Source organism: Nelumbo nucifera, chromosome 1, assembly GCF_055504915.1.
Source record: "Nelumbo nucifera cultivar China Antique chromosome 1, China Antique-T2T, whole genome shotgun sequence".
Taxonomy (NCBI): domain Eukaryota; kingdom Viridiplantae; phylum Streptophyta; class Magnoliopsida; order Proteales; family Nelumbonaceae; genus Nelumbo; species Nelumbo nucifera.
In genome coordinates, this window is record NC_142649.1 from 109,455,841 (window position 1) to 109,469,476 (window position 13,636).

General features: G+C 34.9%; 1 protein-coding gene across 1 annotated transcript; it reads left to right on the top strand.

The window, feature by feature from the left end:
* On the top strand, positions 1-6,459 carry LOC148803687 (uncharacterized). Its single transcript, XM_088897882.1, has 10 exons — positions 1-887; positions 1,193-1,298; positions 2,343-2,449; positions 2,563-2,773; positions 3,498-3,906; positions 4,258-4,378; positions 4,491-4,724; positions 4,915-5,036; positions 5,338-5,441; positions 6,163-6,459. The coding sequence occupies exons 1-5, from the start codon at positions 733-735 to the stop codon at positions 3,627-3,629; spliced, it is 711 nt and encodes a 236-aa protein (XP_088754008.1). The 5' UTR covers positions 1-732; the 3' UTR covers positions 3,630-3,906; positions 4,258-4,378; positions 4,491-4,724; positions 4,915-5,036; positions 5,338-5,441; positions 6,163-6,459.
* Positions 6,460-13,636: the final 7,177 nt, after the last annotated feature.

Below are 13,636 nucleotides of genomic sequence, written 5' to 3' on the forward strand. Positions count from 1 at the left end.
TGTAGGTTTTATGTATTTTACAAACACATAACACAAGGAGCTAAAACTTAAAATTTATTTTGTTATCTTGTTCTTTATTATTGTTCTACCTAAAGATTTATATAACTTCAAAGAACAGAACAATTAATAAAACTTATGCCAACCATTTCCTGCAAATTTATTTTTAAAAAGATAATATTTTCAAGATCAATGTAGGCTTTCTTTACTTTCTTTGAAAATCTTGGCCATGACAGAAAAAAAAAACTTAATAATTTCTTAACCTTGACAATGATAACAAATGTTCAAGTAGAATCACTAAACTTGTACTTAATGTGTATTACTTTTATTCTATTGTAAGATGCTAAGTCAAATATTATAGGTTTTGATGAAAAGTGCACATAAAATTTAGATGAAATTGTTCATAGAATTTTATATGATGAACTGCATGTACAAGATATATAAACATATAGATACCGAATATTTTGTAGGTATCTTAATCAATGATTTCATTTTACAATTATAATTTAATAAAGACTTAGCTTATAATAGTTCTATTTATGAAATAACTTTTGTTAATAATTTATTGATACTAACTAAATTGTTGTTTATATTGAAAAGGTAATCTATTGACCATTTTATCTTTATATTCCTACTTTTGTTCTTGAAGACTCAAATGATCATTTAGATCATTCTATGTTTTGTTCAAATGTATAATAGTAATTTATGTCTTGTTTAATGTTTCTTTAGGAGCAGATGGAGCTGGAGTCAATGATGGAGAAAGGATTACGAACGACTGAATCTGAGTTGGAGACACAAATTAAGTCCACATCAGATCAAAACTTTGTACCATCCAGCAAACCTGGTCAAACCAGTTTGGAGCCACAAAATCAGTCTACATCAAACCAAAAGTTTGTGTCATCTGAATCCTAGCTCCCTAAAGTGTGTGTGCATCTGTGTTTGTGTGCTTGTTTGTTTGTATGTAGTACTAGGAGACCTGCTCATGGGCCGAGCTTTGGGCCTGACTTTACACTATGTCAGGTTTGGGCTTTGGGCAGGCCCATTTAAATTTTGACAAAAAGCCTAGCCCGAGCATGGCCCATGAACAGGTCTAAGTACTTAGTGGTGGTGCTGGTGGTAGTTCTTTCTATAGAATATGGGTGAAAAGGAATCTCCAACTTAGATGCTAATAATCTTTCCTTCAATTTGATATTAGGACCCCAGCAGTTGGATTTAGTGAAGCAGATAATCAAGATATGGAGTTACCAGAAAATCAAACCCTACAAGGAGACTCTACCACATGCATGATCAACAGTAATAATGTAAGTTCTCCAATTATAAATTCCATATAGAGCAATCAATCATCAATCTCATCATCAACTTCATAAAATTCATGGGTACAAATTAAGGATGAAATTAAACCTTTTAATAAATTCTCCAGCATAGCAACATAGGCCATGTTTGGTTCAATTCTCAATCTTTCTCATTCTTATCCAAGATGAAATTCCAAATGGACAAAATTGGGTAAAAATAGTCAGATTGAGAAAATATTGCTATGAACCAAACGCTTTTTCCTAAAAATGAATTCCTTTCAGATTGACAAGTGTCCTATCTCCTATGTAAAAGTATTTTTGTAAAAGCATATTTGTAAGTGTTTTTATAAAAATACATACTTTTGTAAAAGTTCTTTCATAAAAATACTTTGATAAAAGTATTTCATAAAGGTGCTTTCCTAAAATTGCTTTTTATAAAAGTACTTTTATAAAAATGCTTTTGTAAAAGTGCTTTTATAAAAGTATTTTCATAAAAGTATATTTATAAAGGTACATTCGTAAAAGTGCTTTTATAAAAGTACTTTTATAACAGTGTTTTTACAAAAATGCTTTTACAAAAGTACTTTTATAAATGTGTTTTTGTAAAATTACTTTTATAAAAGTGCTTTTGTAAAAGTACTTCCATGGTAGTCCGCTAGTAAACATGTATGACAGCAGTTTTGTAGGCATATTTTCCTCAAAGAATGAAAGTGAGCAAGATGGGGCATGATTATTTTTCATGCTGCAGGCTACCTTAATTTTTTTTGCTATGGACTGATTTTCATTCTAAAAAGAATGTGGCTCATGGCAAGAATTTTGTAACCAAACACTAATGTTATTCATTCTTGCTTATTCTTGCCTATAATGAACAAAAATTAAAAGAATGAGACTCAGAGCAATGAACCAAACATGGCCATAATATCCATTATTCTATCACCTTTGGTTTATTATATTATTAATTCATGGGCATAATGTTATTTGTAATTTTTTCACTGTTTGATGGTTACGAAGGATAATTAGTATCTCTCTTATGTAATGTTTGCTTTTGATAAGGCGGATACAAACATGCAAGATGGAAGATCTCATCCATATGCAGAAGAACAAAACCATCTATTTGTTCCTTCAAATATCCTCCAGTCTGATGTTCTGAATCCTTCTAGGTAAATATTTATATTTTTACAGTTCATCAACATTACTTTGCAATATATATACTCAAACTCTTGTTTTGACTTGATGACTTGTACATTTATATCTGTGTATTGAATGCTCATAGGAATCGACCAACAGAAATCAGTGCCATACTTAACAACAGGACCCCATTACCAAACAACCAGCAGCTACACGACTTACCTTCCATGGCCACTATGTATCCTAGCAATGATAGTTACCATTTGCCAATATCGAACCTGCCACCAGCGCATCAGCTAGGCTCATCATCATCTAGCCACCAAAGGATGCAGATTCCGTCATATTCTCAAAATATAGTATGTGTAGATGTATCCATCTCCTTCCTTGAGATTTTATAAAGGGAAAATTACTGATCAGTATCTTGTACTTCGGTTCAAGTGATAATTTGGTTCCCGAACTTTAAAATGCGACAATTCAATACCCAAACTTTCAAAATGTGACAATCCAGTGCCTGAACTTTCAAAATGTGATAATCCAGTACCTGTCGTTAATTAGTTGTTAAGTGACATTTGAAAAGTCAAAAATGCCCTAAGAGTGCCATCTAATTCTCTTTATCAACTATCCAAACATTGACAATAAAATGAACAGTCCCAAATTCTAGATTCTTCTAATCAGTCACCAACTTTTTTGAATAGAAGAGGCTAGGATTTGGGACTGTTTAGTTTTTGGTCAACGTTTGGATGGTTGATAAAGAGAATTAGATGGCACTCGAAGGGCATTTTTGACTTTTCAAATGTAACTTAACGGTTGGTTAACGGACTGGTTAACGACAGATACTGGATTGTCACATTTTGAAAGTTCGGGTACTGAATTGTCACATTTTAAAAGTTCGGACACTGGATTGTCGCATTTTAAAGTTCGGAGAGCAAATTATCACTCGAACCAAAGTATAGGGTACTGGTTAGGAATTTTCCCTTCTATAAATTGGAATAATGAAATTATTAATTATATGGGGTTTGTATGAGGTTTCCCTTATTACATGCAATTAAGTTGATAATGTTGCAATTGTTATATGAACAGACAGAGTTAGGAATTAGAGAGGGAGGAACATCTGAGCAAACTCCTGCAGGGCTCCACTTAAACCAGCCAATCCAGAGCAACAACATCCTTCGATATGATCCCTCTAGTCCTTATGTGTATTTATCTATTTAATATTCACTGTTAAGATTGCCATTATTATAATAGGAATGAATGAATGACTTAAAGTGTAAAAAAAAAGTTGAATGTTAGTTTCTTGTTTTATTTATTAACTTATTCTTTTTTTCTTTGGTTTTCTACTTCTCTTTAGACTTCTACAGCTTCCAGTTTCAGAACAACTAAATCAACTCCCCTCAGTTCCTAATGGAATTGGTCCTCAGCAATTCAACTGGATTGGTGATGATCCCAGGAACTACAATTGCATACAACCCAATCCTTCAATAGCTCCAAGGTAAATGCTTGTTATTATTGCAAATTCTATATATGGTACATAGCACATTTTGTGTTACTAGCTAGTACCAAGGAATATGCACACCTCAAACTATAAATAATATGACATGAGCACCATAATAATAATTTATACCATTTTGATGATGTAATATCATCATCTTCTCATGTTATAAAATTTATAGTTTCAGGTGCATTTTGAGGAAACAAATAATAATTGAATAAAGGATAGATTCTAATATCTTTAATTAGTTGTTCCTTCAAAATAAAGAAATTTACTTTTGAATATTTTGACATATGAAAAACTAACTACTAATTGATGAGTAATATATGATATTCATTCTCCTATGTATAGGCCCCAAGAAATCCCATTTGTGGATTTTCTTAGTCAGATAATGGGATCATCAAGTACAAATCCGGGTCATCCAAGGAGTTTCGACAATTCTCAACTCTCTAACATACCAATTCATCAGCAAGTATATATAGACCAGACCCTATTAGCATATTATATTTATATATATTTCCTGTTTTGCAGATTTCTTCTTCATTGATCCTAATTAAGATTACAAAAATCAATATTGAAAACAGGGAGATTTAGGCTATAACTTGGGATCCACATGTACTGATCATCTGAGAGCACCACAAGCGGTATCACCTAGAGCTAGCAAATTAAACTCAACTTGGATAATACCAACTGTTTGTGAAGCAACTTAGATCTTAGCAGACTTTCTTTAATCATGACAGCAAGGAATGGTAGGGATTGGCATGCATTTTAATAGCCAACATTCATCATCAGGAGAATCTTCAAGGCAGCATTTAAAGGTGCCATCTTTTGATTCAAGTCTTATTAGCTTCTTCTTCTTTCTACATTGTCTGCTTTGTTTGTTTTGAATTTTGATTGCAGATTCATACTACAACTTAATAATCCGTGTAGCAAACCCCAAATAGATGGGAATTATGGTTGAGTTCAGCTGATCAAGTTGTATTCATGTTATAAGTTAAATTTGCTCAGGGAAAAGCGCCAATGCAAGATGGAGTTCCGCAAATGTCCACCCATGGAGAAGTCAACTGGTTCTCCCGAGCTCAAGGCAATCCAGACCAGACTACTAATATCTCTCTCCCTTTTGATACTAGGTATTATAACTTATTCCTTTCTTGTTATTTTTCATTTTTAAGTTTCTCTCTCTCATGAATGTCAATCTATCATATCTTTATGGGCATATATATATATGAGTTCACATCTTTTGCAACACTGAACCCCACTTCATATCTCATTCCTTACCTAGCTAGGGAGCTAGTGTTTCTTAATTTCTTGCTTTTGTGCCTCTTTTTCTTCTTCTTGTGTTGAAACTTGAAAGCAATATTCATCCAACAAATAGTTTTAAGTTTAGTTCTACCCAACGTGATTATATAAGATATTGTTTATATTTTTCAGGAACGCTTACTTCTCAGTTTACGATCCACGGTACGAAGAGCTGGGTCTTCCTGTTGATCCCCATTTGCGTGCGTTTATGGCCTCTGTTGAAAAGAGAAGACATGGTAAGTTGATTCCAACCGGCAACCGGCAACCGGCCTTCTTTGTTACTTATAGCTGGGTTTGTTCACCCAAAATAATTAGAGGATGTAAATATATACCAATCTGTGGATCTTCTCTTGTGATCGACATTTTCGTTCATTTGAGGAGCTCTTCCCTTTTATATCATTTTCCTATATACTTAGAAATTTTAGGGGTAATCGAGCCGTGGGCTATTTTTGAAACCCAACTGGTATTATTGGTTTTTGAAAAACCAGTAGCTGAAATCGAACTGAAGCCGGTTGACCAGTTCAGTTAACAGTCGGTTTTTGTTTCTTTAATTTATAATATATATTATAAAAATATATGCATACATAATAAAAATCTAAAATAGATATATAATATTATATTTTAAATAATAAATATATTATATATTAGAAATATATATATATATATATATATATATATACATAGAATATATAGAAATATATGTATATCAGTCGATTCGATTAACCACCAATTTTCTATATTAGTTAATTGAAACTGAATCAATAACTTTGATTTTTTAAAAATATTGAATGGAAATCAAATCGGCCGATTTAATTAACCAAAATTTCGGTTTGATTTCAATGGATTTTTCAGTTTTTTCTTACTCACCCCTACTTAGAATTTTGATGCTTAGTTTCGTTAAACGAATAACATGGTTATGGTTGTTTTGATCTTTTCCATTTTCATAAACTTGGGCAGGGGTTGGTCCTTAGTGATTTGGTGCTGCCTGCAGTAATATTAGTTGTCAGGCTTTACCTCGGTTGGCGGAAAACAGGGAGCAACAGTTAATAATAGTAATGGCAGTGAGACTTAATTGTGATTGGCAATAATCCCTCTTTGTTTCTCTCTACAAATAATAAGTAGGAGCCTTGTATGGATCTCCATTCGACATTGGGGAAACAGAACTTTATCATGGAATAAGCTCACTACAAACTTGAAATTAGTCCCTATTAGTTTGTATTTTTCAATTTACTATTGGAGCTCTCACAGCAGACCCTTGGCACAAAAATGAGCTCGATTGGATGTTTTCAGGTTTCAACTGTTAATCTGTTATCTAGAAAAGTGGATCATCAGTTTTTAAGTTGTATGCATCGGCGAATTATTGCTACCGACCCGGCGACCCCACATCAAATTGAATATCCTTTATGATTCATAATTCACAGATGATATGAGATTGATTAATTGCCAATACTATTCTAGCCAGTATATGACTATGAGACCAGACGTCAAGGTCCTTTGTCCTCCATGGAATACCTCTCTTAATTCTTTGACCACTTAAACAGAATATCTCATCTCTAAGTCTCAACTACTGTTAATGGACTAAAAGCCTGAAAAGTAACAAGTGAGAGACCACCAGTGCTATTAATACAAGTCCATTACGTACAGATGGGCCAGGTCCAATCCAATCTTGGGATCATCCAATAAGTCTGGACTGGACCAATTGAATGTCTTATTGGACCGTTCAATTAAATTGATTTTGATTCAGAAGGAGTCCAACCCAAACCCGGTCCGTGGGCACCCTAGCCTGGACTAATCTTGCTATTCCTTGTATCAAGAAACAAGACCGACTAAAATGTGAAAACAATAAGAAAGATCTTCAGCGTCTCTGCATCATTAGAAGACTGCAAGTAAGAAAGGTCAACAAGTATATTAAAATTCCTTGTTTCATTTTTAACTAGAACTTGTAGGGTTAAGTAGTGTAGTTTATCAGAGGCTCCTCCATTCTAAATTTAAAGAGTGGGGGTTCGATGGTTGGGTCAAGTAGTTGTATAAAAGAGGAAAATTTCAAAGGATTTAAGGGATCATATGTCCTTGTAGGGAGCCCTGTACCCAAGGGTAGAGAACCTCCAAATTAAGGTGAGGTGGACAGTAGTCCTTCAATGGAAGGACAAATAAACAAATTAAAACAATTGCTTACCTGACAAAATCACCCCTACATGTACCCTCAATTTGCATCAAGAACCTTTTGGTTCTCCATCCATATATAGGATGGATCCAGTTTCTTCTACACTCGTAGATTTATATAATATTTACTCAGTAAGTGGATGGATAATAAGTAGGGACCAACCCAAAAATCATTAATCCTGCCAACCTCCATTGAACTGATCATATATATTTTCTTTCTTTCATCTATCTATTAATCAATATGCTTTGCCCAAGTCGTTATTTTGTGTAAGTTCACCTGAAAATATGCTGGGTGATTTACGTTGTGGGACCCCTCAAATGGGCAGTTAGAAGTTAGAAGAAGAATTAAGCCGGCCCGGCCCATCATTCATGAATAATAAAATAGTGTGGAAAGTGTACGGTTGGTTGGGGGGACATTCTCTGGTAAAGAAATTAATATAAAAGCTGTTTGTGAATAGTAATGAGTCCACACGGTGAAGAGGGAGCATCGCCCCACCAAAATGAATGAAAATAATAAATTCATCAGAGGAGGAGGACAATCCTCTTGCATTGACTGATTATATTATACGTTTAAATGCGATCGATGCGTTTCTTCCTCGTCATTCTCCCCCTTCCTAACGGTTCTATCTATCTGCAGTCGGAGTCGGAGTTGTGCGCTCTTTCTCCACTTCAACTTGTATCCTTCACATTTAATTTCAAGCTCCCAAGTCCTAACCAACACGTACGATCAACACTTTAGCTAGCCAGCTAGGTGCGAGTCCTACCAGCCATTTCCAGCCGGCACCCGCCTGGCCTGCCCGAATCTCACCGGAAATTACCAACAAGATTTATAACCGCCCATTGTTTGACAAAATGAGTAATAGTGATCCTCATCATCAGATGGAGCAAGTATCAGAGTGTGAAGTATGATCCTCATAAAAAAGGGTCCAGCTGCGTAATGTGTGGCCTGATTATATAGGGGTGAGCAAGAAAAATCGAAAACAGAATCTAAGATTCACTTAACTAAATTGGTTGGTTTGTTATTTTTAAAATACAATCAAATGTATCGTTTAAACAAAATAGAAAATCGGAAAAATACATATAAAATATTATATTTTAAATAATAAATAATATATATATATATATATTTTTATAAATAATAAAAAACCAAAAAATCAACGAACCAAACTGATGATTAATCAGACTAGTCAATTGATTAGGCGATTGACTTTGATTTAATTTCAATTACCGATTTTTCAAAAGCTGGTAACTCCGGTTTAATTAACCAAACTATGAACACCCCTAATCATGAGCTTCTGGTTTGTAGCAAGTTGGGATCTCCTCTCAACATAAACTGTCCCAACATCTTCCAACACAATCTGTGCTTGCACATCTAACCCAAGGTGAAAAATATTGATTCAGAGGCTGATACATTATATGGGCGTGTCAGTCTGTATCTTTGGCCGCTTTTTAGTTTTTCAAACCCGTTCAGGGGATCGGTTTAGGACCCGGCCCGTTTATCCCCTAAAACAGGTAAAACCCGGATAGAAGGTAAGCAATTACCATAAGTATCGGCCAATACGTCCAAATAGATTGTGAAATTTTAATCTTGACCTCACCATAAAATAAAACTGGGACCTAGATCTGGACAACATTGTATCAACGAAAACATGCCAACTCCTACTGAATCAAATGGGTCTCTAGCTATGACAATCAAGTAATTTCTTTATTTAACTTTAACTTTGGTGGTATTGGTACACCAAAAAAAATCAACGCAACGCACGCAGAAGTAGATGATGTGTAATTGTAAAGTTGATGCGGTGGAGGGATAGTCTGACATCCCTCACAATTTAAGGCTGACTTTGGTTTGACAGAAAATAGGAGGGAAACAGAAAGCTGAGAGAAAGTTGTTAGAAAACTTCTGTTTTACTCTTATATCTTGCCAAAGCAAACATAGCCCAGCTAAAGAGTCTTGGTCCTTGGAGGCATGGGAAGATCTAAATGTTTAGAAAGGGCAAGGACCAACTTTTCACATGGCACCATATATAGCGAGTCAGGGAAGGTACTTTATGTGCAGACTTTTGACTCATGAGAGGACTTGGTCCTTCCCAGTTCCCACACCCAAGTCTTCTGCGGATAGTAGGTAATAATCAGGGTAAAGTAAGCCTGTACGTAGCAGACCAGCATTGATGTGGGAAGAGAGTCAGAAAGACCCTTTTACATGACAATGATTTCATAATAAGAAACGGTTTGTACAAGCAACATAAGCTTCTCTCTCTCTCTCTCTTACAATTCAACTCAACCCTAATTCTCTAGCTCTTACTTTTAATTTTACCTTTAATTTGATCTACTTGAGAAAAGTAAGTTCTTGAACCAACTTTGCTAACAACATTTAAGGGTTCATTTGGTTCATAATTGGAATGAATTAGAATGGTCTATTCCCATAATCTGATTGGTTCAGACAAGAACTGGAATCAACTAGGATGGGATTTCATTCTTTAGGGAAGGCGAGAGAATGACCATTCTCTCAAGTGAAATTCCAGTTCCATCCAATCAAACAATTGGCCGGAATCAAAATGGCACATTTAATTTTGATTCCGATTCCGATTCAAGACCTCTATTATCACAACCAAACAAGCTGCAAGTCATTTTAGGAACAGATTGAGGTTGAGGTTGATCCTTATTCAATCAAATTATAAGTGGATTGGATTGAACCCTAATGGGATTGAATTTAGAAAAAAAATGGACACCTTTTAATTTGCAGCCCTATTTAAGGCTAAGGCATCGCCTTTAAATTAAATTGCTATACTTTCAACTTAATTTGTTCCTCTCGATCTACACTTTGCACAACAAAACTGATAAACGTAGAGAGGGGCTTTCTCCCTAACACTTTCATCCATGTGAACAAATGTACTCCAGACAATAGAAATATTCCATTAATAGTGTTCGGATGGTGTCCTAACTGGCCAAAGCTGCCACATGGTTGCATCCATGAGTGACGCCTTCGGGCCACACCAACGCTCGACTAAGCAGCCACACTGTCAAAGAATCCACAAGGAAGCGAAGCCCCACATGGATAAGGAGTCGCACCCCTGTCGGGGAAGGTGGAGCCTCTCGAGAACCTCAGTGGGCAGCCTCATCCTAATAACCCCGCAAAGAGCTTGTTTAGCTATAACACAGACACTCACCTATTTAAAAGCACATCCTCTTCAAGGTAAAGAATCTTCAACTCCCCTAATGCTCTAGCTCTCTTGTTACCTTATTGTTTTCTTCAGCTCAGACCAACTCGCCCCCCTAAAGCTCGACATGACTGGCGCTGCCCGCTTTCTACTAACTTGAACGTCAGAGTGCCTTCTCAAGGATCTTCTCATCGGGCTCCTGATTTTTGCCTATAGATCTCTTTGATGCACCACTTCGTTCATCTACCTCAGTTCCATCAGCAAGTTGGCAAGATCTTATTTGTTGTGTCAAATAGTGTCTTATCCTTCCACCTCGGATCGTATCGTACAACATCAAGTAGTGTCTCTATGGCTGATCTGTTCCTTTTATGGAAAAATGTTTGGATTCATGTGGTAAGTAGATTAGGTTTCTTATGAAACCTTTATGGGTGCACTTTGTCATCATTTAACAACCCTTGGGACAAGTCTTGAGATGATTCATAATTTGACTAACATGGACCTAAGCCATAATAGGTACCCAAAATATAATATAAAATGTATCAAATTTTAAAACTAGCTTTCATATTAGAAAAAACTGATAAATACATCATATTTTTAGCTACATTATAAATGTAGAGTAATTTTTTCCTTCTCTCTCTAGATAATTTTAGTAGTTTATAGTGATATAATAATTAAAATGCGTCTTTCAACTCAATTAAGCAGTCTTAGTTACAACCATTTGGGGTAAGTTACATGAATCATATTCCATTATTTTGCTCTATAAAGATCCTTTTTTTGTCATATTGTGAGAATCATTCTTTAACACTTTTCTCATTCTTCCCGTTGCTCTTTTAGAGATTTCTTGCACCAAGTGTCTCTTCATTGGTTTGTGAAAATATTTCAAATACTTAGAGGTAGGGGTGGTTAAGGCAGAATTTAATCCCTAGGTTAGAGGGAATTATGATATTTACTGACTCCTTTTATAGAACCAAAAAAAAAAAAAATTCAAATGCATCTTTAATCATTTTTAGAAAAAATATCCATATTTTTTTCTGCAAAAAAACAAGAGACTAATTAAATATTCATTACTTCTATAACCTTTTGTACATCCATAGATCAGCTAGTTCCATATTTACAGCAGTTCCATTTTTACAAACAATATATATAAGCTACTTTATGAGCTAATATATCAGAAGATCTCTTTACATGCTCTAACATTTTAAAACAGTGCAGAGAAGGTGATGAACTAAGTCCTTCAATGTTTATTCCACCCATTTTACAATGTTAGCTGCATGACTAAAAGCTTCAATTTCTTCAATCCACCTGTTTCCTTTCCTGAAGCTTGGTCATAAGAACCATATACAAATAGTCTTTGTTTTCCTTCTGTATGTTGTGTCTTGATATGCTTTCTTGAGTTCAGTTTTGATTCTTGCCAATCATAGCTTCTTGCTTTTTCCATTAATTAATTACTTGTAATGTATCCGGGTTTTTACTTTTCCAGGGTGTTTCATAATTTTTACAATATTTTGGCATGAAATTCCCTATGTTGATGATGAAATGTACCATCTTTTAGCTAACCGACATTTCTCTGAACCCATGTTTTGTTTGTATGCATTATATGTATTTTCTTCAGCTTGCATGTTTAACTAAAAAAAACTACTTTTTTTTACAGAGTTATTAAAAAAGTACTTTTGTAACCCTTTCTCTGGTCTTATATCGGCTAACTGCTCGCTTGGCTAGATAAACTTGCCTAAAATACTTATATAACTAGCCAAGTGGACAATTGTTGTCTTTTGTTTAGTTTGTATTTTTTTGTCCTCGAGATTCGAATACTTTCTTATTCTGATCCAGATTAATAATTAAAAAATAAAACACAACTACAACCAAATTCAATAAAACAAGAATCAGACCAAATTCAATTAATAATTCAAAAATAAAATGTATATGGGAATGATCCGAAGATGAGAGCAACCTAGCTAGCACTGTTGGTCATTTCAACAATGATATATCACCATTCACAGTTTGCCTCTAAAAAGGTAAGAAAAAAAAAATGCACAGAATTGCCCTACTTCTAGGTATACGAAAGGGCCATCCAGTGTGTGAGAAGAGATCATTTCATGTTGCAAAAACAGTAAAAGTGCAGAGTTTTTTCTACTTGTAGAGTTGGCATGCAGTTAATTAGGAAGGAATCGTCCTTCAACATGGGTCCACACTAACATCAAGTCTAGGGCTAACAAGTGTGATGTCAAATCATCTAAGTCCCGACATACGCATAAAAAGTTGCTGGGACCGACAAATGGAGAGGTACCAAGAGTCACCATTATGTTTTCTTAGACAAAATAATTAAATAATAAAATATTAATGGAGGGTATAAGTAATAAACCCAATTTAATTATGAGATCATAGCTTATTGATGAGTTTATTTCTTTCTAAGAACTTGTTAGAGAATAAAAAACACCTATTCAGGGTCCTTATTTAACAGTTTGAGTTTTTAGGTAGAAAGGTTCCTTGAGAAGGTTTCAGAATTTATTTGACCAAGCAAGCAGTCTATCATTTGATCCTCATCGCCCCTGTTATAATTAATTAAATTTTACACAAAATATGGGTGGGTTTGTGCTTGTCTAAGCTTAGTGTGAGAGGGTGTATTTTTAGAAAATAAAAACCTATTCACCTTGAGATTGATCATGCATGCTAGAGCAAACGTTAATTAATTATATATTCCAATACTAAAGATGTACTATGCCACAGCTTAATTAACTGAATAAGCTGGCTCTCCATAAGCTCTTGCCTAAAATATATCGGAATTGAGCAAAACCCCAAATTAAGCAAATGTACTTAGCATATCTGCACCCATTTTGCTTTCATGCATGTCTGTATGTTGTCATGCTGGGTTAATTTGCATGAGGCGTATGTGTCATCACATGGCCAAATTGGTGTGAAATACTGCTACGGGTGCCAGAAACATGCCTAGCTCAATTCCACAGCAGCTCGGGTTTTTGGCTTGACTACATCAAATTGTGTCTCCACTCCAATATAATGCAGCAGGTGCAGCAGCTAGCTACTCTGTACAAATTCAGATTCTAAGGTCTTACATACATACATCCCAGAATTAATACTCCACCACTTCTCTG